The sequence below is a fragment of the Cydia splendana genome, chromosome 26 (genome assembly GCF_910591565.1).
Source record: "Cydia splendana chromosome 26, ilCydSple1.2, whole genome shotgun sequence".
Classification (NCBI taxonomy): Eukaryota; Metazoa; Arthropoda; class Insecta; order Lepidoptera; family Tortricidae; genus Cydia; species Cydia splendana.
This window is the reverse complement of record NC_085985.1, coordinates 1,765,183-1,791,588: the sequence shown is the minus strand read 5'-3', so window position 1 is coordinate 1,791,588 and position 26,406 is coordinate 1,765,183. Positions and strand designations below refer to the sequence as shown.

The 26,406-nt window shown below is 38.6% G+C and overlaps 2 protein-coding genes across 2 annotated transcripts in view; one reads left to right on the top strand and one right to left on the bottom strand.

Annotated features, from left to right (window-relative positions):
* Nucleotides 1-26,406, bottom strand: part of LOC134803394 (gastrula zinc finger protein XlCGF49.1-like) — a 294,572-nt gene that overhangs the window by 218,369 nt on the left and 49,797 nt on the right. The window lies entirely within an intron of this gene.
* LOC134803406 (cardioactive peptide) lies at nt 23,417-26,302 on the top strand. The gene is made up of 4 exons (XM_063776225.1): nt 23,417-23,504; nt 23,991-24,072; nt 25,735-25,802; nt 26,088-26,302. Exons 1-4 carry the CDS (start codon nt 23,436-23,438, stop codon nt 26,235-26,237), a joined length of 369 nt encoding a protein of 122 aa, XP_063632295.1. The 5' UTR covers nt 23,417-23,435; the 3' UTR covers nt 26,238-26,302.

Genomic DNA, 26,406 nt, shown 5'->3' with positions numbered 1-26,406 from the left:
ACATCAGCCGGAATGTATGACCAGACAATTTTTTATCGCGATTTCGGCATTGGTGACTTGATAAAAGTTGGTCAGTAGGTATGATCTAAAAAGTCATTCATATGTGGTTAATTTTAAGACTCAATTTGTAATGTGTAATAAAATATAAACTAAATGCAATAAAGTTTTATTTTAGCCTTTCGTCATTGTTTAAGATCTTGATCACAGTATCCTGTGCATACTTTATTTTATATCTAAGTTCAAGAAAGGTGGTACGGCTGCTCGACTCGGCGGATACATGCACTACCGTGCTCATTTTCAAGTCGGTTTTGGATATATTCACCACCATCATTTTGACGACCGGTCTGGCCTAGTGGGTAGTGACCCTGCCTATGAAGCCGATGGTCCCAGGTTCGAATCCTGGTAAGGGCATTTATTTGTATGATGATACAGATATTTGTTCCTGAGTCATGGTTGTTTTCTATGTATTTAAGTATTTGTATACATATTATATATATCGTTGTCTGAGTACCCACAACACAAGCCTTCTTGAGCTTACCGTGGGGTTTAGTCAATGTCAAAACATGTCCTTATAATATTTATTATCATTATATTTTAAAATTCAAGTAAAGTGATGGTGCGGCTGCAGAAAATCTCAATATGAAATTTGACGTTTCCTGCACAGTAATGCAGTCGACTGCAGCAATATTGGAGCACGGCATTTCTGCCGCAAATGCCAAGATCGATGTTACTGCCCGAATATTTGACATTTACAGCAGTAACGTAGTCGGCAGTAAAGGATGACTCACGTTAGCCCGGGCCGTGCCCGGGCCGGAGATTCCGGAGCTTCGTTTGGAAAGCACCACGTAATCACCGATCAGCCGTCGTAGAAAATGGCATCTCGGACGCCCCGGCCCGAGCACGGCCCGGTCTAACGTGAGTCATCCCATGTCATCCTTAACGCGCTGCAATAATGCAGCAGTTATGTTGGTGCAGTCTGAATCAGAATACTTTACTAATGCGACATCATTTTAAGAGCGATAAGAAAACACCAAGTTAATATTCCTATTTTAAGAAAATAGCAATTTCCAGGCTTCTCGTGCACTCACCGCAAAAATGATTAAGTTCGGTAGTACCTAAATAACTAAACTACGTAACAGAATCTTTCTTGTATATATATTTATATATTTCGTGAATCTCGGAAACGACTCGTAACGATTTCGATCAAATTTGCTATATGGATGGTTTTCGGGGGCAAAAATCGACCAAGCTGGGTCTTATCTCTGGGAAAACGCGCATTTTTGAGTTTTTATATGTTTTCGAGCAAAGCTCGGTCTCCCAGATATTAATAATTACTTTAAAGGATGACTCACGTTAGACGGGGCCGTGTCCGGGCTGGAGCTTCCGGCGCTTACTTTTCTATGACATGACAGGCGATTACGTGGTGCATTCCATAGAAAACGATGCGCCGGAAGCTCCGGCCCGGACACGGCCCAGTCTAACGTGAGTCATCATTTATTCATTTCATTTTAGCGACACAGTTTTCCGTATTCGCCAGATTCCCACGGAACCGATTAAATAACACACCATTCGGCTAGTTTCCACAACTTTGACCCCAACGAAAAGCAAAAATAAATAAGCATCCGAAATATCGTAAATATCGTAATATCATCCGAAAGCCTTACAAATTCAAAACAATAAGTTTAGACTTCGCGTACAACTCAGGGGTTCATATTTCACCCAAATAATATTTATTTACAAGTACAAATCTAAATCTGTGACTTCTAAAAGCGATTCCATTGTTTTGAAATATTTTTAGATGACGTATTTCTGTTGCCGCTATAACAACAAATACTAAAAAGTGCGGAACCCTCGGTGGGCGAGTCCGACTCGCACTTGTTGTGTTTTTTTAATATCTTTTGTACGCTTCAATAATTTTTAGCGTAAGCATCATTCTAGACCCGTGGTACTCAAAATCCTCATAACTATCATAATAACTGCTGTACCGAGGTGCACAGTGGCTCATAATTTCATATATACCATACCATACCAAACGTTGACGGTTAAATGATATAAAACGAGCAATAGGGACATAGGTAATTATTTTCCCTACACCAGCTCGTAAATGCCATTTTTATTAATTACTGGATGACCCGGCGAACTTCGTTTCGCCTATATCTATTTTTTTGGCCCTTTCTTAATTTTTTCTTTCATAAGAACCTTCTCAGACCAAGACGTAGCTATGTAGAACAAATAAAAGAAAAACTGGTGTCGTGTCGTATCAAGAGGTCAAGGTTATGGCATATGAGAGGGAGAAATGGATAATACTCCACCGACAAGAGGATACCTCTTAAATTAAAGAAGTACCCTCCTGACACTAATAAACACAAATAAAAAACCAGCCAAGTGCGAGTCGGACTCGCACACGAAGGGTTCAACCATTACACTAAAAAAAAAACGGTCACCCATCCAAGTACTGACCCCGCCCGACGTTGCTTAACTTCGGTCAAAAATCACGTTTGTTGTATGGGAGCCCCACTTAAATCTTTATATTATTCTGTTTTTAGTATTTGTTGTTATAGCGGCAACAGAAATACATCATCTGTGAAAATTTCAAGTATCACGGTTCGTGAGATACAGCCTGGTGACAGACGGACGGATGGACGGACGGACAGCGGAGTCTTAGTAATAGGGTCCCGTTTTACCCTTTGGGTACGGAACCCTAAAAAGAGTTAGCGAAATTAAATTGGTCCACCCGTTCACGCGTGATGTCGTGGCCAAGGGAAATAGAGATTGATTTTAATTTTTATTCATTATTACAATCCTGATCCAATGAATAAAACGTTATTATTTATTTTAGTGTCTAGTTGCAATGATACTTAACACTTGCATTTAACGTTGTGTTTAGGGGAGATGTGGGTATAATGATCCCCTTAAGGGAGAAACTTTACTGTGTTCAAAGTTGAAGAGATAAACACAAGATTTAGATATTTATGAATTGTCCATTTACTTATCTAAGTAACTGCATACTCATTTCTCATATTGTGCATGTAGTTTATTATTTATGTTATGTTTTCTAAAAGTCTTGTAAAGGATCATTTTATACAGTATATGCATGGGTAAAACGATCCCTAGGGTAGGATTAAAATGATCACAGATGATGCCTTTGTGATATCAGGATTTCTTTGTCTAAATACTCTAAATCATTTAGGCCGGTCGATTCCACAGTGTTTTTTTTTTTATTTTCAGAAGATAAATGCTGTTTTTCTTTCTCTTTTGGCCTTCTTTTTAACGCCATCAGAGGCACAGATTCTGCTTGCTATTTTAAAAGGCAATCCATAATTTAATCGCATTAAGAGCCCTTAGCATTTCTTCCTAAGGTATTTTTTTAGGAAGTAAGTGGCTTTGCGCACATAAATTCGCGACGTGATATGTTATGGCCTGTACAGGAAATGCTCATAGTAAATTACTTAGGGAGTAAAATGATTCCAGGGATCATTTTCCGCCTACGAAAAGGGATCATTTGACCTCAAACACCAAATTTGAAATAGCGACAAAAATATAACTTTCAAATTCAACTTGCTTCAGTATAAACCTCCTTAAAGTATAAATAAACATCATTAAGATCCGACAGTGAAACATAATTTGAATAAAGCGCAACATGCTAAAAGTAATGGAATTCGGAAAATAGGCATACCGTAGATGAATTGATACTCTAAACTAAGCATTACTAGTTGTCCTGGTAAATTAGATTAGACATATATTTTTTTAATTATTTCCTAATAAAATCTCGCTGCATGCTCGTACCGTCATGACACTTTAAGAGGCAACTGGCGGGGTCACGGGGCATACGTTTATTGCATATTTAGATAGATGACACCAGTAGTTGCTCAGATACGGTGGGGGATCATTTTACTCAGAGGGATCGTATAGTACACATCTCCCCTAATTCAGTTTTACATATGCAGGATGGTCACGAACTCTACCAACTTTAACCATAGATACACGAGATATTTTGATTTTGTTTTTTTTTATTATTACTCATTAACGTATATATCTATGGACTGGCCTTACGGGCACTAAAAATGGTACTAGTTTAGCGGTGTGACTCACGAATTCCAGCCAATCGTGCAGTCTAACGCAACTAGTTGCGACCAATAGCGCGCGTGATGCGAAGCGAACTCATCAACCAATCGCGTTGTACCGGTGTCACACCGCTGTACTGGCCCCTGTCATGCCTCATTATTATTGTTCGTAAAGCCAGTCCCTAGATTAGATATCTATGTCAATGTTATTACTATAGAAAAGCCATATCAAAAATTGTCGCCATCACAACCTGTACCACGCGACCAAAACGTCGTACGCGCCGTAAAATTCATGTCGCTTACGCGTTTAGGTCGCGAGATACGCTCCGCTTCTATGGTTTGATGTCAAAACAACAACAACTCATGGCTCAAAATACACTGGTTCTCTATCCCGGTTCTATACGTTAGTAATAATAGTTAAATTCAACTTATATTGACTGCACATAGATTTAATAAACGTAGGTTTCTCGCAAATTTGATGACAAACATAATGTTTAACTCGAAGGGTTAACATACAATCAGCAGCAATAGTTGCTAAGCGGGCGAGGTGTTCAAAATAATCTTGACGCGACTTTATTGTTAAGGGTATAAGAGCGCGTCAAGATAATTTTGAACACCTCGCCCGATTAGCAACTTCTGCTGCTGACTGTATCCCTTCACTTACTACATTTTTATTACTTTTCGGCCGTCATGTTTAACTCCGTACGGAGGAGTGTCATCAGGAGCTTGCGTTGTCGGTGACGGACCGGCGCAGACTGCGGGCAGAATACGTGAGTGACCCGTTCTTAATATGTCTGTGTCTCACGGAAGTTTAGTTACCTATTAAAATTACTTTTCGGCCGTTGTGTAGATAACAACATAACAACCCACTCCTTAAATACACAATGACCTACTTTTAAAGTATAGGAAATCAGTACGAAAATCCAAAAACACCCTGCTTTAGAGTAAAACCAAAGGCTAGTAAATAGAGAAGACTGACAACCTTCCCTTCCTGCACTAAGTACAAATTTTCTGTTTTACCCAATGGTTGACTGGTAGAGAATGCCTTAAGGCATTAAGTCCGCCATTTGGAATTTTTTTTTATCGTGCAATAAAGTGCAATAAATAAATAAACCTTTGTTTTGGTTTTTATGTTGTTAGACAAGCAATCCTATCCAAGCAAGGGCTGACCTGGAAAATTCCCGGAAAAAGAGGACAAGGTCGCCCACGTACCACCTGGAGGCGCACAGTGGAAAAAGAGGCGGCATCAGTTGGCCTCGGCTGGGCGGAGCTGGAAGAGGCCGCGCTGGACCGCGAAGAATGGAAATCCCTTCTGAGAGCCCTATGTCCCTGATGAGGGATAACAGGATATCATCATGTTGTTAGAAGTAGTAATAGCGCCGCCCACAATGTCTCAGTATTGCTTTAAGGTTGACTGCTGGCATTAAATTCGCCTTTTGTACGAAAAGTTTTTCTTTAATGCGATAAAGGAAATATTAAATAAATTGATAAACCTGAAGGTTTATGCGCCACCTACAATAATAAGGCACGCGGGAACGTATTCCACGGAGGTTGTCAGCCTTCCTATTTACTAGCCCGTGGTGTTATCCATGTTTACCTGGTCTACAGAACCGATTCTAAGTTATGATTCTAATCTACATTGTAGGTACCTACGTAGAGTTTAATGAGACTTGGCATAAAAGTTGACTTGCGAATTGTTTCAGTCTTCGGCACAGAGCAAAGAAGATAGCGAAAGTGACCATGTTACTAGGTACAAGTACTAGGCAGGTACCTATACGTATTCAGACTACACCAGCACTACTAGCACTAGCAGCACTAGTGGGGACTTGGGGCGACATTCCTCCTTTCGGGCAAACTCGGCTCCCTTCGGCTCAGCATTGCTCCGAGCAATTATTAGGGTTGGCACCACTTGACGTCCTTTTGCGTGCACGACCACAGATAAGATAATCCACTGAATTTTGACAACCCTAAATAGCTAAATTATACATTAGAAAGGGATAGCATCATTCGTCCCTGAATCGCTGTCAAACTTCGGTTTTGTAGGAAGTGTCCTTTCTGTACATACTATTATTTATTCTGTGCCCAAGTTTCTTTTTATTATCAATGAAAAATAAAACTTACTAAATTAAAATTGTTTAACTGGCGCCATTTGTTTAACTAATTGTGTAACTTTATTCACTAGATGGCGCGTCTGACCCTTGAGCCCATGAAAGCGCTCAGGCAAGTCAAAACGTTTTGAACTCATAAATCAGTATGGTGACATTGGTGACAGTTTACATAAAGCTAAAATGAAAATGTATTAAATAGCGCCACCTAGATTAAAACACACTAAACTAAAGTCCTTTCCGCCCTCTTCAGTATCCGTGGTGCTGACCACAGGTAAACTTAACAAAGATGTAACTTTTGAACACCCTCGTAAAATGAGACAAGACAAACAAAACCATCCAGCGATTATGGAGTTTTAAGATTTGTGCGATCTGTTTGAGTCAAGGAAGGAACTGTGGTTCGGTAGAAAAACCGGCCAAGTGCGAGTCGGACTCACGTTCCAAGGGTTTCGTACATTACCCAATTTTTAACTATGTATTTTAAAACCCGTAGTAAACCCCTAGGGGTCGAATCAAAAACTAAGTAATTAGTCCGACTCACACTTGACTCCATATTTCTAATAGGATTTCCTGTCATCTATAGGTAAAGAACTATTTTGTATATTTTTTTTTCAAAATTTTAGACCTAGTAGTTTCGGAGATAAAGGGGGGAAGGGGAATGGTCATGTTTTGGCTATTTTCTTAAATAACTTCTAAACTATTTACTTTAAAATTACGAAAAATATATATTTGAGATTCTCAAACTGAGCTCTTTTATTTGATATGTAACACGATATAGTTTAAAAAACATTATTTTTTTATTTTCTCATTTACCCCCCAAAAGTGGCCTCTATGTTTAAAATTCATTTGTTTACGTAAAATGTCCGTCTTTGGGTCACGAATTTATATATGTGTACCAAATTTCAACTTAATTGGTCCAGTACTTTTGGAGAAAATGGGCTGTGACAGACGGACAGACAGTTCCGTTTTTTCCTTTTAAGATACGGAACCCTAAAAAGGCCGGGCACAGTGGCTCACTCAACCTAATTTCAACATGAGAGAGGCTACATTCAGACGACTGAGCCACTGTTCGGATTTTCCATCGTATTTTCACGGAAACGTACGAACGTGTCTTGCTATTTCAGTCAGCAGGTACAAAAAGTACTGACGTTGACTGAAGTAGCACGACAAAATAAATACGAACGTTTCCGAGAAAATACGATGGAAAACAATTATGCCCAATTATTTAAAAAACAATCTACAAAACTAAACTAACATTAAAATAAACCTACTTATTTAATTAAACAACAATAGAAAAAATATCCACCTATGAAAGGTCCCCGAAGCCTGTGCCCTGCGGAAGGGTGCCCATGAGGCTGGCTACATTACCCGAATGCATTAGATCTGTAGGTACCTATATTATTTTCATAGTTTGGTTCCAATTTTACACATCATTGGAAAGGAATCGCATTATTTACGACTTTCATGTTCTATGCTTTCATGAGATTGATATTGACATATTGGTTCTCTGGATGAAATATCTCTTGTCATTTATCAACGAATTACCGATTTATGACATAATTTCACAAGCAATTTGTGCATAAAAAACCGCTTTGTTGAGCATGGATTTCCCCTATTTTTATGCCGGTTGGGGAGTTCACATAAGAAAATTAAGTAAGCTAATTAAAAGGCCTGTGCCCAGCAGTGGGACGTATATAGGCTGAAATTATTATTATTATCCTTTATTTAACTTGGGGTTTAGGTTAGGGTTTTACAATGTGAGTATAAAAGTACAATATAAAACACTTATACACATTACAAAAAATATATAAACACATTATAAAAAACCTAACCTAGGGTGCCGCCGGCAGCGGGGCAGGGGCTCAGGGCCCAAGATGCCGGTGGTCAGGGCCGCAAAGTGAGGAACCGACGTGCTCTACGGGCCGTGTCCAAAGTTACCGCCTAATTATTTATTATTATTACGCAAACTCGGGTTACACGCAAATAGGATGAAATAGCTAAAGCTAAGGCAAAGCTTTTTTTTGGATTTGGTTTGATTGGCCTAATAGTAGGGTTTACTGATATAGGTACTCCCTACATGAAGTAAATTTTTTCCCCCTGAAATCCCGTAGTCAGAAAAATATTTGGAAAAGAATGTAAAAAAGGTGACTACTTTGTAAGATACTTTGTAAAATAAAGGGATAGATACAAAGAAAAGGAAGTGGTGAATATTAAATTATATTCCGTATATTAAATGAATTTCCGGAAAACTGGTGAAATTCGGGATTCCACCCGGTATCCGGTTTGAAAAGTTTAAATCTTACGCGTACGATACCTACCTTTACTCGGTTGCCCCAACTTCGCTTTATTTTTCTTTAGTAAACTCTAATTCAAAGTGTATTAACACGAAATTGGAGCGCTGATGGCCTAGCGGTAAGAGCGTGCGACTTTCAATCTGGTCTGGAGGTTGCTGGTTCAAACCTGCTGGTTTCTACAATCTCATTAGATTTTCAGAACTTATGCACGAAGTATCATTTGATATTTGCTTTTCGGTGAAGGAAAACATCGTGAGAAACCGGACTAATCCCAATAAGGCCTAGTTTACCGTCTGGGCTAGAAGGTCAGATGGCAGTCGCTTTCGTAAAAACTAGTGCCTACGCCAATTCTTGGGACTAGTTGGCAAGGGGACCCCAGGCCCCAATCAGCCGTGGAAAAATGCCGGGATAACGCGAGGAAGAAGTAGATGACGAAAGTGGAAGGACCCGCACAAAATCGCCTTTTCATACAAACGTACCTACAGCTCTCATTTTCTCTTGGATATTAACATTATTGAAAATATTTTCACACAATTGGTTGCATATCAACCACAGCTATGCCCCTACGTTTGATTTATCTCGAATTTTTCATTGTTATAAGAGTTAGGAGCATTAAAAAAAATTGTATTAAACCTGTTTTTTGCTCCTAATTTTTACAATAATGTAATAATCGATACAGCAACCAAAAGCGGCCTTATCCATACACATATATTAGTAAAAGTTATTTTCAGAAATTCGACCTATACCGCTGTGGCCCGGTGGCCGATGGTACAGGCATCTGCCGCGATAGCAGAGGACGCTGGTTCGATTCCCGCCTGGGGCACTGGAGGCCTTGGTCACTTTTTCTTAGTACTTATATGACATTTATGTACACCTCGGCGGCCTTTCTCTGATCAGATCGGAGAAATCCTGAAGAAAGGCCAGGTCAAGAGCACCCTAAACCGGCGAGCGTGTATGAGGAATGTTATGAAAGTGAAGGAAGCTAAAGAGGTATGCCAGGATCGTAGCAAGTGGAAATCCGTGGTCTCTGCCTACCCCTTCGGAAAATAGGCGTGATTATACAGGGTCATTTTTGGACCGTTAGCCATATTGTGCGAGGTGATTAGGTAGGTCATACTGGGATAACTTTTTCTATGGGACCAACCCCGAAATCCCAAAAAAAAATTTGGCCTTCCCATATACATAAAACGTCGACATCCACTCGACCAAAATATATGAAACGGCCAAAAAAAAATTTGTAATTTCGGAGTTGGTCCCATAGAAAAAGTTGTTCAGTATGGCCTACCTATGACCTCGCACAATATTACTAACGGTCCAAAAATGACCCTGTACATATGTATGTATGACATTTATTTTAGTTCATACACATATAGTTAATTACAATAAAGTATAATGAGCGTATGTAGCGGGTGTTGTGTCAAGAAGCATTCGGTCCGCGCCGCGGGGCGCCATGGGAAGTGGCGGCGACACAGGGGAGGCGTGGAGACGACAAAAATATAATAGTAAAACAGCCTATATAATCTTCTTCTTAGGCAGAGTGATGGCAAGTGGACCAAAATGTTGACGGATTGGTGGCCGCTTTCGGATGAAAGAAGCGCCTGGCGTTCGTTGGCTCGATGGGTGGATGACATTCGGAAAATCGCGGGGCCCTTTTGGATAAGACTAGCCCAGGACCGAGATAAGTGGCGTACACGAAGAGAGGCCTATGCTCAGCAGTGGGCGACTGAAGGCTAAAATGATGATAATGATGAATATTCTTCTTCCAGTGCCATCTCCTACCGGAGGTCGGCTATCATGAGGGCTATACGAACTTTAGACACAGCGGCGCGAAATAAGTTTGAATCGTGTTCGGAGATTTTTGAGCCATGTTACGTCTTCGTCCGGATGATCTTTTCCCTTGGATCTTTCCTTGTATAATGAGTTAAAAGAGTTCATACTTCTTGTCATATAACCTATATATAGTCTGACAAAAAAGAGTAGAAATTAAAGAGTAGTGTCGTCCCTTTCCCAATATAAGACAATGGGACGACACTACAGTAACTTTTTAATTTCTACTCTTTTTTGCAGGCTGTACGTCCCACTGCGGTGGCAACATGGTTGCATTTTTATCGCCTGACATTTGGTAAGCGTGGGGAGTATAGCCCAAACCCTCTCGTGCTTGAGAGGAGGTCTTTGCCCAGCAGTGGGACGTATATAGGCTAAATAAAAAAAGTATTTTTTTTTTTATTTCATTTAGGTCTCTGAGAGTACTTAAATTAAATCGTAAATTAATTTAGACATGTACCGACGTCGTTAAAAAGGGCTCTAAATTAAATCCTGCGGGCCGAAACACATTCCTCACAATGGTGTGTAGCCCTGCAAAGAAATTTTGCCTTTTATGACTAGCCTGTCGGGTCCAAACTTAGGGCATTTAATAACTGGAGTCGCCTTTAAGAGCTTACGCCTATGCCGAAAAACTTGCGCAAATGTGCAAACTTTTGTATGGACTGACCTATTTGTACGTTACGTACAAATCATGTAGACATAGACATAGCAATACATCCCCTCCCCCGCAAAAATCGGCAGACTCATAATAATATACTCCGCCTGGTACTCTATTCCCATCTTTTCTAGGTCACCTAACTGACACAAGCCTACGTCATCATGCGACAGCGCTATATGATAATATGCGATAGCGCTATATATAGCGGCCATGTTATTGTGACGTAGGCCTGTGTCACTCTGGGAATAGAAGACCATGTTTTATTAGACCATGGGCAGACTGTTTCGTACAGAAAATGACAGCCATGACGTCTCCAGTTACTAAATGTTCTAAGGGTCCAAAAGTTTGGCAAATTAAAAGGTCAACTAATATTGAATAACCATTAATCCCACGCATGACGTAAACCAAACATCTCCGTTCCATCCCTGTTCCTCCAGCCCTATATAACGCTGGGCAGGCGACCGCGCTGCATTCGGTCGCAGTCGCTCGGGTAAGTGTTAAGTGTCCGCTTCTTACACTTAGACTTACATTTATTTTAGCAAAGGCGTTCTGTACAGCCGTGTTAGATTTTATAGAAGTTCTGGATTTTTGTGGTATATTATTTTATAATTAGAATTATACGTCTAAGAAATGGTCAAGTGCTCCTTAAGATATAAAAATAATTTCTCAAATGTTTTGGCACGTCATACTAACAGGAATAACTCAATTAGCATTAAATACTAACTTAAAAATCGAATTAATATTAAATAAAAGTATTTTTTTAAATCTAAATTACAGCTGGCAATGTGAAGAAAATAAATTAGGAAAAATATAGATATACCTACTTAAATATATTGCTATCGAAGTTATAATTTTTGGTCTTTTGCTACACCTTATAAAACAAAGTCCCCGCCGCGTCTGTCTGTCTGTGTGTTTGTATGATCGCGATAAACTCAAAAACTACTGAATGGATTTTCATGCAGTTTTGACCTATCGATAGAGTGATTCTTCAGGAAGGTTTAGGTATATAATTTGTTAACCCGTGCGAAGCCTGGGCGGGTCGCTAGTTAAGTATACAATCATTGTAAATGATATTTGTTCATTGAAATCGTGATTAATATACCTAAATGTAAAATGCAGAGTGACGTGGTTACAAACGTATTAAAAAAATCTTTAAGTATGTAGGTATATTTAGAAAAAATGTTGCGTGCAAATACGAGTTCACTCCTGATATTCGAAAAAACCGGCTAAGTGCGAGTCGGACTCGCGCATGAAGTGATCCGTACCATTACGCAAAAAACAGCAAATATAATCACAGTTGTTGTATGGGAGCCCCACTTAATTATTTATTTTATTCTGCTTTTATTATTTGTTGTTATAGCGGCAATAGAAATACATCATCTGTGAAAATTTCAAGTGTCTAGGTCTGTCTGTCTATCACGGTTCATGAGATACAGCCTGGTGACAGACAGACGGACAGAGAGACAGAAGTCTTAGTAATAGGGTCCCGTTTTTACCCTTCGAGTACGGAACCCTAAAAAGGGTCCAAGTCTCCCATATTTCACAATTTTAATTAAATTAGGGGAAAACTTCCAAGCCATGATGCCAGTCAGGATGACTCACGCTAGACCGGACCGTGTCCGGGCCGGAGCTTCCGGCGCATCGTTTTCTACGGAAAGCATCACGTGATCGACTGTCATGTCATAGAAAAGTAAGCGCCGGAAGCTCAGGCCGCGTAGCCAAGACGCCAATCGCTTACGCTTCGTAGCGATCGAAACGCAACTGTCACTGTCACACTAATATGGAAGAGTGATAGAGAGACCAGCCGGCCTAGCAAAGGTTACAATCGCTATCGCTTCGACAACGAAAAGCTTTATGTCTCTCTATCACTCTTCCATATTAGTGCGACAGTGACAGTTGCGTTTCGATCGCTACGGAGCGTAAGCGATTGGCATCTTGGCTACGCGGCATGATGCTTTTCGTTTTCGAAGCGATAGCGATTGTAACCTTGGCTAGGCCGGCTGGCCCGGACACGGTCCGGTCTAACGTGAGTCATCCGTTAGTAGCAAGGATTTAAGATCAATTAGATATCAATATTTTCGCGATTGCGAATTTCACTTAAATGAGGTTGTGATACTTATGATGTGATGTAGTTTTAATCATCATCATCATCATCATCTCAGCCATAAGACGTCCACTGCTGAACATAGGCCTCCCCCTTGGACCTCCATACGTGCCGGTTGGAAGCGACCCGCATCCAGCGTCTTCCGGCGACCTTAACAAGATCGTCTGTCCATCTTGTGGGTGGACGTCCTACGCTGCGCCTGCTAGTCCGTGGTCTCCACTCGAGCACTTTTCGACCCCATCGGCCATCTTCTCTGCGTGCAATGTGGCCTGCCCATTGCCACTTCAGCTTGCTAATCCGGTGGGCTATGTCGGTAGGTAGTTTTAATACAGGGTGAAATTGTTATGTTTAACCATACCCTGAGGGGTGAATATATAGGTCATACTGAAAAACTTTTACTATGGGGCCAACCCCGAAATCGCGAAATAAAATTGCCGTCTTATTTTATGGTGAATCACATGTCAATATTTTCTATGGAACAGCAGTTTTTTTTTTCGCGATTTCGGAGTTGGCCCCATAGTAGAAGTTGTTCAGTATGACAAACATATTCATCCCTCAGCGTATGGTCAAACATAACAATTTCAGCCTGTATAAAAACATCTTGGAGCACAATTACCCAGTGGGGAGCAATGTAGGCAGATTTTACGCAGTATTTTAAAGTTCTTCAAAGTTCATTAATTGCCCACTTGCACCATTCCACTAACCCGGGGTTAACCGGTTAAACCATTAACCCGGTATCAAATTATACTGGTAACCGTGGTAACTCCTAGGTTTAACCGGGTTAGTGTGACCTTCAAATGGAGATTCGTTCTTATTTTAAAACTACGTGTTGGATTGTAATGAAACTTTGCACATACAATGACATGAGGTATATCTATCCCAGTATAAAATTTTAGAGCAATCTAGCTAGTCGTTTTAATATGAGAGCGTAACTACGTTTGTATGGAGAACCGAGCTTGCTGGGGACTTTTAATTGCTCCACAAGTGTTGTTATCTCCTACAATTTCTATAAAAACTATTTTATTCTCGTTGGAATCCTAGATAACATTACTCGTAACTTTGCCCATTTGCACGGTGGCAGAATACATCAAAATGGCGCGGAAGTTGCGGAGATACCAAACTAACTTTTCCATTTTTCTGTAACGAACGTTGGAAATTCCGTGAGATGTATGCGCTATTCATTAAAAACTAGTGGCTCTATGAGCTGTAGAACTCGCAAACCTCATGGCTCTGCCATTTTGAAACATTTCTATAAACTGAATGGACAAAAAATTATCGAACGAGCGAGCGAAGCGAAGTGAAGTTCTTACATTCATCTTGAAGCACACGGCTAGCTACTTGGCTAGGGGCACGTCCCGGCATTTCGATGTTTTTAAGCAGAACTAATAGTTTGATGGACAATAACTTAAGTAAATTTGTTCTAATTTAAATGGGTAAACGTGTAGATGAAGGCATTAATATTTTAGTAATTAAATTATGAGCAGGCTCGATCAAGGGGTTATGGAGCTAGAAGAGCCTAGAAAAAAGCTATTTGTGAGGGATCTTGCTATTCTGGTCATCTTATTTACAAGAAAGTAAGGTCGAGTTTGGTATCAAATGAAAGTGCTCGACTTGCACATTTATAATATTGTTTATTAAAATAATTGGCAAAATAAAAACGAAATAATATAAACATATTTGACATTTAACAAGAAAGATTACGGCTTACCACAGATTTATTTTACTGACGTGACTTAAATCTATTAGTTAAGGGCTCCACAGACCTTGCAATAAATCGCACGCGGTTTTCGATCCTTTGCCGATAAGGTAGAGTAGGTAGGTGCATTCAATTGATCTAACTTTTTGGCGTACCGCGAGTTGAGTTCGGGGCGAACCACTAGTATAAGTATAAGTAGGTTCTCAAGTATAATTTAACTACATGCAATTATTTTTGGAAGATGATAGTCAAATTTACTTTTCGTGAGATTCAAATGCTTCTAATAGACCTGCTATCTATTGTACCCCAGAAACTTCCAAAATGCGAAAACAAATGTGCCGCGTATAAAAACGCCCCATACAAAAATCGCGCCCCGTGACGACACACAACATATTCTATTTGAAAATTTCCATATCAATACCCTCGATTATATCACTACCTATTTTATACTAAAATTATATTGCTGTGGTTCACTAGCTACATATTATGTGCCTAAAACTTTAAAAGCCTATATAAGCTTAGAAAGTTTGACGGATTACTAAATAAATCCTTGCTAGGAGTGACCTATGTCCCTGGTTCTAATTACGTAGAGAGGTATAGTCGGTCAAACAACTTTGTCAGTAGACATATGTGAAATAACATGAAAAATGTGAAAATATGAAATTATGACGTTTAAAATTATACTTGCACAGTCTGTGCTATCCGAATCACTGCCAACTAAGCTTGGTCTAACTCCATAATTATTGATTTAAAAGTTAGGAGCGAAAAACAAATTCCATATTTTATAATACTTGTTACTGATTGTATAAAAATATTTTGTTAATATCCAGAGAGGAAAATGGGAACTGCATTTGTATGGAAAGGCGATCTCGCTTGGTCGTCCACTTTCCTCATAAATTGCATAATTTTTTAGTCACACTCACAACTCATAAGTCTGCCGTATTCGAACTTCAAGATATTCACAAGAGACGACACGTACTAGATCTATTCTAGATACGTTATAGTTTAGATATCAACTAGTTCTCTTTTGCAGCGCAATTCGGGAAACCAATGTCACTTTTACGTTAGATAGAGTAAGATATCTATTAGATGTGAATTGGATCTCTAAGTCATATCCTGTGGAAATCGTTCAACAGTATCTCCAGAATCGCGCAAATGTCAAATTTGACAGGTTAGATCTTAAACATATCGTTATCGTATTTTGGTGATGTCTAATAGATGTATATTTCAAAATCCGAATCGGGCCCAGTGTTTGTTGCTAGGCCTACATGAATAAAGTACTTATATTTGAACTTGAACTTGTCAATTTTCAAAAAAGGTCTCAGTTTCTTTCCATCCTGTATGCATAAGTATGCCAAATGATGCCAAAGCTTTGTATTCCATGTTCATTAGCTTTATTTTAACTCCGTGCGTCAAGCCTTTAGACAGCTGACATGTCTGCCATGTTAGTTCTTTTGAGGTTTCATCAAAGACTTGTCAAGACTTGTCACCACATATTACAGGGTGGAAAAATACCTATTTTACTGCGGCATTTTGTTGATATTTTTTTTATTAGAGCTAAAGGAGAATATTTTAAAGATTATTTAAATTTTCAAAACTAGAGTCTGTGCGGAAAGAAAAGAGTCGTGGAATGTATGGGGCCCAATACGTTTAACTGACAATATATTTTAACTGAAACAGAACTTTTCTATATTGATTTGGGTGACTTATTTCATCACAATAAGAACAATCGACAACAAGGTCCCTTTTATACTAAACCAGGCATGGCTCACTCCGCGATTTTGTCGCGTCGCTACAAGTACATGCGGCCCACACCAATTTTGGTGTCTAGTAGTAGTGGTTGCCGCGCACCGCTACGGAACGGACGTCTGCTTCTTGCGCTTGCGCCTCCTTGCGGTCATATTTGTTTAATTGACTCGTTTTGTTATAGTCTGAAAAGCGAGTCGTGGCACAAAAAAACGCAGGAAATTCAATAAAAACCGCACCTGGCATTAAAATTACTATGATATTAAGTGACAGCTTGAAACTAACAGCTTATTTGATAGGAAAAAAAGTTGCCATATAAAGAATTTTAAAAAATAGCTTGAAACACGACTCGCTGGTCAGAGGGGCTACCGCGAAAACCGAAATTCGCAAATTGCGGGGATCTTACTCTTTTACTCCAATGAAGGCGTAATTAGAGTGACAGAGAAAAATGCCCGCAATTGACGATTTTCGGTATTGGCGGTAGCCCTACAGAGTCTAGAGAGTGAACCTTCTGTGCCTAATAGGTAAATAGGTATTATAATAAATAAACTTTACACTGTAACTTATAAAAAACCGTTAAATTACAGTGTGTCTCTACCAGAACAAAATTTCGACTCTATATGGAGTAAAAAAAGAAAAAAAAATCTTTTCATGACATTTACTAAATTATCTCGTAAACTGTAAGTCTGTATCTTTAGGTATTAAAATAAAAGTAAACAAACAACTAGTACATTTTCAGGTATAGTTATAACGTTTATTGATTAACCAACCAAATACAAAACCGCCTGGATCAGTCACTGAACGATCTGACTTTAACCTACATTATTTGATCATGTAATTTTTCATCTAGATTTTGTTTACTTTTACTTTTATTTAATTACCTAAAGATACAGAGATCGACAATAAGGTCCCTTTTTATAGATAATGACACAAATGTTCTATTAAAATTAGGTCAGGGTAGATATTTATACTCGGACATTTTAAACAAAACCTACCTTTTCTGTTCTTGAAAATAACACATCCAAAAGCAAGAAAAAGGTAAGTACATAATAAATACATATTTAAAAGGTCCCTTGGGACCTATAATATTCACTTACGAGACCTTAGGGGAAAATGGGAAATGCATCTCATATTGTATGCTTTTTCAAGTCAAAGAGAATAGGAAGATGCTAATTTAAGCCGATTATACAGGCTGAGACAAATGGGCCAGTAGGGAAACTATCAATTCATCAAATATTCTTTGTGTAGTAAAAAAAAAACAATAAATATTATTAAATAGCCAGTTTGCGTCATTTCTTAAAAGGCACTTAGCCAGTAAGTATTTTAAAAGAAAACACTGCGGTCGCTTCTCTATACAAACATAGTCCCGTAAAACGGGGTGAAAAGACACGATTTTCAACTTCAAGGACGATTTTCGCAAATAATCCAAATAATAAAAGTAAAAATTTTGATATCATTTTTTGAGTCTTGGTTAGTTCTTCAATTTTGCATTTGTAAAAAAAAAAATTACCGACCCAATTCAGAGAAAATCGAAGAAAACTACCTGTTTTCTCCATATCCTTAAAACGGGGTCGATAGATGGAGAATAGAAATATTAAGTTTTAGGTGTCATAGGCATCGAATTTGGTCATTATTATGTTAATACTCTATTGCAAAATGGTATATATATGTGTTAAACAGCTATTTGACACAAAATTATTTTTTCGTGTCGATTAACCCCCAAGGCGTGTCTCTACACCCCTTTGTCGTATCTAATCACCCCCTATGGCGTAACTACTCACCCCATATGCGTGTCTACTGACCCCTTTATCACGTAAAATTGCTTGTTATTAGTTTTTTGCAAAAAAAAATGCTTCATTATAGAGAAAGTTTGTGATATTATTTAGGTACAACAGATACTATATTACCAGATTAGCTAACTTTTACTTAGTTAATGTCAAAACATTTACCGCTAGAACAAAGTTCAGACAGGCTTCATTTCTTACCTCGGCGAGACCTTACTTTAGAATCAAAAAAATCTAACTTTTAGGCAGTTTGATTAAGTTCTTTTGGTATCAATGTAGAGAATAAATAGTCTACTATATACGCATTCCAACAAATCTAATTTTAGAGATGTAGGTTTTTAAATATAACAACTTGAAAGAAAAAGTTCAAAATTTCTCTATTCACCCCGCGATTTATGTTGACCCCGTTTTACGGTCCTTAATTTTCCTCTCTGGAAATTGACATTATGGAATACATTTTGATGTATATTAACCATATATGCCCCTGTGTTAAATATTTTTAATCTAATACATGGTAAAAGATTTATTCAATAACAAAATTTTACTTTTTGGTGTGTTTGACTTATTCGACTTTTTTATATCTGTGAAAATTTGGAGTGATAAACATAATGAAAAACATTCGGTCGTGTTTCAATTTATCGCCACACGTTGCGAATTTTCTATTCGCACTTGTATCGTAATGTATTATATTTACCTATTATTGAATAACCAGACAATTCTTGGCATTACCTACACCCCCAAGTCTAGTCACATATTTCAGACACAGACCCCACGTCTAGTCAATGTTCTCTAACATTTAAAAAGCACAATTTTCCATCTTCGTTCCGTTGTTGGTCTTCCATTTTCTCATTTTTACCGTGCTTTAATTTAAAACATCAAGACATAATAACATTGTCATATCATATTATGTGAGATCTCTAAGTAGGTACTTACTTAGTAGAAGAGTATATTATAGGATGATGGTTCCATGTTGAATATAATAACAAAATCTAGTGAAATAGGTAGACAAAACCGGAAAGTGCGAGTCGGACTCGCCCACTCCGTACAAATTTAACTATTTTTACCTTTTTTTTTTACATTAACTTAGAAGTTTGATTTTTTCACAGCTTCAAGAGGCTATAGACTTGAGTATATTTATTTCAAATCGATACCTCCACGCTAACAAAACAAAACGTCGTAAGCGCTACAGAAAAATCATGGCGCTTACGCCTTTAGATCGTGAGATTCACTCTTCGCTTCTATGGTTTGTTATCAAAACAACAGCAACTCATGGCGCAAAATATTGTATTGGTTCTGTGTGCCGGTTCTTTTATACGTTAAAGGTCACTTGAGGTAATAAGACTAATAAGCTAATAGGAATTACATGGGAATTACCACAGTGTCACCGCGTCACATCACTGCGTCATAAACTCACAATAAACGAATTTTGGGAGGCGGGCGCGGTTTATTACTATTGTTAGGACTGATTAGTATTACATTACGAGTAGTAGAAATGAGTATTCTGAGGGCAATAAAATGAGGGTTTATCCATTGATAAGTCACCTGAAATAATATGTTACTCTTCCAAGGCCGCAAAAATATGTGACGCGCTCTTATGGCTCTACAAATAAGATTGTGTCAGATATTTTTGCGGCCTTCGTTGTGTAATATATTATTGTAGGTGACTGTACTCCGTGTCTTGACTTTATAAGGCCCGTGATGGGATCATCAAACAGATTTGATCACAAATTCTAGCGTCCACTCGTACACAATCACCAATTTTAGATTTATGATGACATTCGAACGCTCTAAATAAAAAAATGCCTCTAAACGCGTATAAAATGCATTAAATTGAAATTCTTGTCATTTGTTCGGTCATAATCTTACAATCGAATCAAGTGGGAACGGGGAGCCAGTTCATATCATTAAAAATATGTTAAATCTAATCTAATCTAAAAGGCAGATATCTAAATAGATATCTGCCTTTTTCTGGGACATCAGGTAGGTACGTAGTGCATAATAGTTATCCTTCGTATTTTCACGGAAACGTACGAACGTGTCTTGCTATTTCAGTCAGTCTCGGTCACAAATACGAACGTTTCCGAGAAAATATGAAGGAAAACAATTATGCATTACATCTGTACTTGAGTATGCGAGCGTACCCAGTGCCGCAAAATGGGGCAGTCCGGTTTCTAGCTAATATTTTAGCATCTGGGTCAAACAGATCACTGTGTTATGTCTTTCCTGTAGACATACACAAGAGTTAAGGGCTATAAAGGTTAATTTTCTTATTTAACCCTTATCCACGTGAAAAGGTCCTCCTTTTATTTAGAGAACTATGATAAAATCATTGCTTACATGCCCACAAGCTGTTAACTATTGCCCACAGGAGAGAAAACTAGTGTGTTATCGCGAACAGTACATTTTTCTCTCCTGTGGGCAATAGTTAACAGCTTGTGGGCATGTAAGCAATGATTTTATCATAGTTCTCTAAATAAAAGGAGGACCTTTTCACGTGGATAAGGGTTAAATAAGAAAATTAACCTTTATAGCCCTTAACTCTTGTGTATGTCTACAGGAAAGACATAACACAGTGATCTGTTTGACCCATCTACACGCCGTCCTCATTTATCAGTCAATTTAATTAGATTGGGTGAAAAATTGGCCGCAAACAGGACTATAGAGGTCCCATTTTTACCATTTTGGCTACGGAACCCTTAAAATTGGCGATTTCTCTGCAATTTCGCCCTTATTGACAACTTGATGGGGGAACAATCATATCGGACCTCACGTAATCGCAATATCTTTTCATTTGTCTTCTGATTTCTAAACGCTTTTGGAAATTTATTGTGTTAAGTATAATAAACACATTTATTTATGGCCTACTAGCGACCCGCTTCGCATGGCTTAGCAAATTATACACCTAAACCTTCCTCAAGAATCTCTCTATTGATAGGTGAAAACCGTATGAAAATCCGTTCAGTCGTTTTTGAGTTTATCGCAAACAAACACACAAACAGATAGACGTGGCGGGGGTGTAGTGATACAGCTATCACCAGTTTGGCCTGACATTTATAAACGCTAGCGTGAACGTAACTTACTTTCTATGCATCTCGCTCGTACCTACTGGCATATTAGTGCGAGCGTATAAGAGGTCATAAAAACACATTAAAAACTAACCTCCTTATTCGTAAAACTTTTATCCCTTTCTTACAAATACATATGTAAGTCAAAATGACAGATAAATACGATTTACAGCTAATAGCGGCTTGTAATGCGTATATGAATGACGCCGTACAACAATAATCTCCAAAGAATAATTTTAAATAACTTCTTAACGCAATAAAATCCACCCAAGCGTTTAATTTACTAATTTTCAAGCCAAAACAAAAACCGTCACAGTTTTCATTAACTCCTAAGTTCGTTAGTATCTTTTTGGGCCAAAGTAGCCCTCAGTCCTTAGGGGCCAAATTAACTTCTAAGGTAAATAAGTTAAATTAATTAACGTTCTTTATTTGTACGTTAACTGTGCGTTAACTTTTCTAAGTCAATTAGAAAAGGTCGCTTCGACGGTAGTTAATTTTGAATTGATAAATTAAAAGACAAGTTTTCTATCATTCTAATTCTATTTACATTCTAATAGGGAATATTACGCGAAACTGCGTAGGGGGCGCCACCACAATCCATCACAATCTGAGGACGCGAAACAAGAAACTCGAAATTGCGTTATCTAACTATCACTCTTGCATATTCGAGCTATAAAGAGCTACAAATACTTAACTTAATTTCGATTTTCGGGTGTCCCGGCAGGCCCTTTGTAAAACAAACCGCCTTGATGCATCACTGTCATAATCTGTAAAAATCATAATCATTTATTTGCGTTATACAAGGTGCATTAGATAACCAGACATTGGATTCAGTTCAGTTTTAAGGGTCTTTTTTTTATTCCTGATACACTAAAATACATTTTATAAATAACATAAAACTCGCCAAACTGTGAAGTTTGATGGCGAGATACGCTCTTTTTTATGCAAGTAATTTAACCTATTTGGGTCATACCCGTTTTATAGTATCTAGTACTTGACACTCAAGTCATAAATAATAATAATAATGAAAAACGGGTTATATTATATGTACCAGAGTCGTTAACTTTTATCGTATTGTCCACAGAAGTGACCTTTTCTAAAAACGTGTTTAACCCATTTACTTAATACTAACAATTTTACAGTTGTTTCTGTGATTTACAGTATATATAATCTCTAAATTAAGCAACAAACAAATGAGCCTTTATTTTACCTCTCATTACTCTCATTACCAAGCAGAAAACCCTTTAAGACTTTAATACAGTTTTGCTTACTTAGGGCGATTGTGCACTACAATTAATTTTACTGTCCGGCAGTCTGAGTTTTCATGGTCCGATATGGCATGAAAAAAACGGATGATTGGCTTATTGTGCACTTGTCCGTCTTTTTACTCGCAGGTGCGGCGTAGTAGCATGAATTTGTGCTTGACCCTATAGTGTGGGTGGGGTGTCGTTAGATAGGTCTTTCAAAACGAATATAGGTCTTCTAAAACCATTTTTTGATAAACATTATATTTTCATTTTCATTAAAAAAAAATTCCCAGCAGTGGGACACTATAACGGGCTAATATATTTGTTTTTTTTAAAGTGCCCTCACCTCTAACTTCTGAACCATGGATCCAAATAATGTGAAAAAAAAAACGTTTAAAGCTTAGTAAAACCTTAGCTCTTGGCCCGGCTTTTTAAACAAAATCGAATCTTGTCTGGCATTCCCCATACTAGCCTCTCCCGAGCGTCGGCGTCTATTCAATTCTACGGTTGCTGCTCGACGCAACGTTGACGCAACTGCGCAGCGACGTCATTTACCATAGCGCTGACTAGACGCCGATGCTCAAAAGACGCTAGTGTGGGGTGGCCCTTAGTTAAATGTAGTTTGATTTGTCCGTCCGATTCCCTATTGTGTAGATTTCAAATATACATACATACATACATATTATAGGGACATTCTTACACAAATTGACTAAGTCCCACGGTAAGCCCAAGAAAGCGTGTGTTGTGGGTAATATATTTCTTAACTAAGCCTATCCTCCGAAGTAAGCCCTGCCATCACAGAGTAATAAAATTCCTTGATTAATCCACAGATAATCACAGAATTCGTCATGGCTCGCCCTTCACTGCTCCTGCCTGTGCTCGCACTACTGCTCATCGACGCCTGCTACTCTGCCAGCGTAAGTCTTATAATAATTTTGACTTTTTAAATAGCCTATTTTGTGTCCCACTTCAGGGTAAAGGCCTCCCCTGCCTTGCCACTCGTCATGGCTTTGCATGCTCCCGCCAGTCGCCACAAAATGAGTCCAGGAGGGCGATTTTTGAATTTCAAGCGCTCGATTTCGTCACTCGAAAATCTGTGGAAAACGGCGAATTGATATTTTTGAAATACGAGCAATAGAAATTGGGAATCGAGTGGTATTGATCACTCGTTTTCAATTCTATTAGTAGAATTTAAATGCCGGGTACTGGATATATTATTGAACGAAATACACGAAATCGAGCGGTCGAAATTCAAAAATCGGCCCCCAGGTCGTCGCGCCATCTCCTTTTTGGACTGCCTCTGCCTCGGATCTGTGGTGCTCATTCGGACGCTATTTTGGCCCATCTATCCAGGTGCATCGGCGAAATACATATTTACTATTAGAAATTTCCTACAATTGCAGATTCCTCGGGGCTTCGACCCTCGCCTGTCGGAGGAGATGGTGATGGGGCCAAAGAAGAGGCCGTTCTGCAATGCGTTCACTGGTAAGTTCCTGGCTGCAGGTTCTGCCAGGAGTCAGAGGAAACAGCAATACCAGTGGGGAGACACTCCTGACTTCGGGCAAACTCGGCTCCGTTCGACTCAGCATTGCTCCGAGCAATTATCAGGGTTGGCACCACTTGACGTCCCTTTGCGTGCACGGCCACAGATACAATCACGACAGACAGATATCAGAATCAGACAGATAGAATCACGTGAATTTTGACAACCCTAAATAGCCGAAAGGGATAGTGCCATTCATTAGAAAGGGACAGCATGATTCGTCCCTGAATCGCTATCAAACGGTTTTGTAGGAAGTGTCCTTTCTGTACGGTAGTATGTACTATTATTTATTCTGTGGCAATACACATCATCTGTTCCTGTCAACCACTATTTATTTATTTATTTATTTCTTTATTGCACCATGGTAATTACAAGATGTTAAAACATAAAACGTATCTCATGGACCCGGAACGGGTATGGCAGTTAAAACTTAAAACTAGGACTAGTGCTATTAAATATCATATTAATTAAAATTATAATTATTTAATACATTGTTGGTTGGTACAAAGTTACAAACATCGGAATCATTTAAAAAATCGTCAACTTTATAATAGTTTTTATTAATAAGAAATGCCTTCAACTTTTTTGCAAACGTTTCGTCCTTCTCTTCTGACCTAATGTAGTTTGGAAGATTATTGTAATATTTTGCAGAGGAATATAGGGGGCTGCTTCGGAGTAGCTCTAGTTTTGGTGCAGGTAGTTGAAGTTTGTTTTTTAATCTTTCATTTTGCTGTTTTTGGAACAGGTGCATATTTTTCCTCACATACATGGCTAGTTCATAAATATAAATGCATGGTAATGTTAGTATACCGTGCTCAGAAAAATGAGACTGGCAACTTTCTCTGTTATATTTGTTTAGCAATATGCGTATACACCTTTTCTGCATTAGAAACAAGTCGTGTGCATCAGTACTATCACCCCACATCACGATACCGTATTTGTCAAAATGGAGTACCTTAGGAGTTATCCATTTATTGAATCACACGAATTTCTAGGTTTTTTACCCTAGCCAAATGTGACCAAGTGTGATAATAAGGGGGGAGTTATTATCACACTTGGTCACATTTGGCAAACCCCTCCCCCCTGATGTGACGTCACATATTTTCAACGAAATCGGCAAATCTAATTAAGTTAGGTTGTACCTATCGCCAAAGTCCTGGAGTTACAGGCGTCCATAGGCTACGGTGACTGCTTACTATCAGGCGGACCGTATGCCTGTTTGCCACCGTCGTGGTAAAAAAAAGTACGAAATTATTTTTTGTCGACAGTACTATACTCTGTATCTTTAGGTATTTAAATAAAAGTAAACAAACAACTTGTACATTTTCGGAATACAAAACCGCCTGGATCTGTCACTGAACGACCTGACTTTAACCTCCATTATTTGATCATGTAATGTTTCATCTACCCTCAACTGGCTTAAGGAGCCATTTGAGGGTAGATTTTGTTTGCTTTTATTTAAATACCTAATGATACATCAGAGTATAGTAATTATACTAATTATACCTGTGACGTTATCATGTAACGGTCGCCAACGGCCAATTATTTGAAGCGAACATATAGTATGTACGTGAAAAAACTAATTGGAACTACTTTTCTTCCAGGGTGCGGTCGCAAGAGGTCGCAAGGCTCCCCCGGCATGCCCGTTCAAGAACTGATGAGACAACGACAGGTAAGTTTGCTAGTTCCTGCTAAGTTTTTGTTGCTCAAGCCAGAGTAGGCTTTATGTCGGTCATGAACGAAGAACTGTTAATTAGGATAACCTTACGAAAATCCTGAAAAGTTAACGGTATCAGTTTTAGGACTAATGATAATCGGACAATCATTACATTATGACTTTCAATAATTATGTCAAACAAAGGTACCCCTATGTATTGATATATCTGTGTCTCAAGGGAGTTTTGATATTTAATGATTCTCTAAAAACAAAAATTTTATGAATTCATTTGTTTTTCAGTTCGTCGACGACGAGACCCTCCCAATACTGGAATCCGAGAATGGGATCGACGACCTCTCCCGCCAGATAGTGTCCGAGGCCAAGCTCTGGGAGGCGATCCAGGAGGCCAGCGCAGAAATAGCCAGAAGGAAACAGAAGGAGTTCCAGTAAAGAAGGAAACATTAGGCGGTTACCGGAATGTGGAAATTTTAGGGGAACTATGCGCAATGAAAATTATTATAAAAATCGAATTCGAACCTTTATGGGTTTTAACGATTCATTTTAGGTATTGAACTATAATTACTAACGTATAACCGGCACAGAGAACCAGTATTTTGCG

Bases quoted from the DNA above. Each gene is read 5' to 3' on its own strand.
- LOC134803406 (XM_063776225.1), top strand. From the start codon at position 23,436: ATGGCTCGCCCTTCACTGCTCCTGCCTGTGCTCGCACTACTGCTCATC. The intron at 23,505-23,990 runs GTAAGTCTTATA...CTACAATTGCAG, and splicing joins ACGCCTGCTACTCTGCCAGC to ATTCCTCGGGGCTTCGACCC. The intron at 25,803-26,087 runs GTAAGTTTGCTA...TTTGTTTTTCAG, and splicing joins AACTGATGAGACAACGACAG to TTCGTCGACGACGAGACCCT.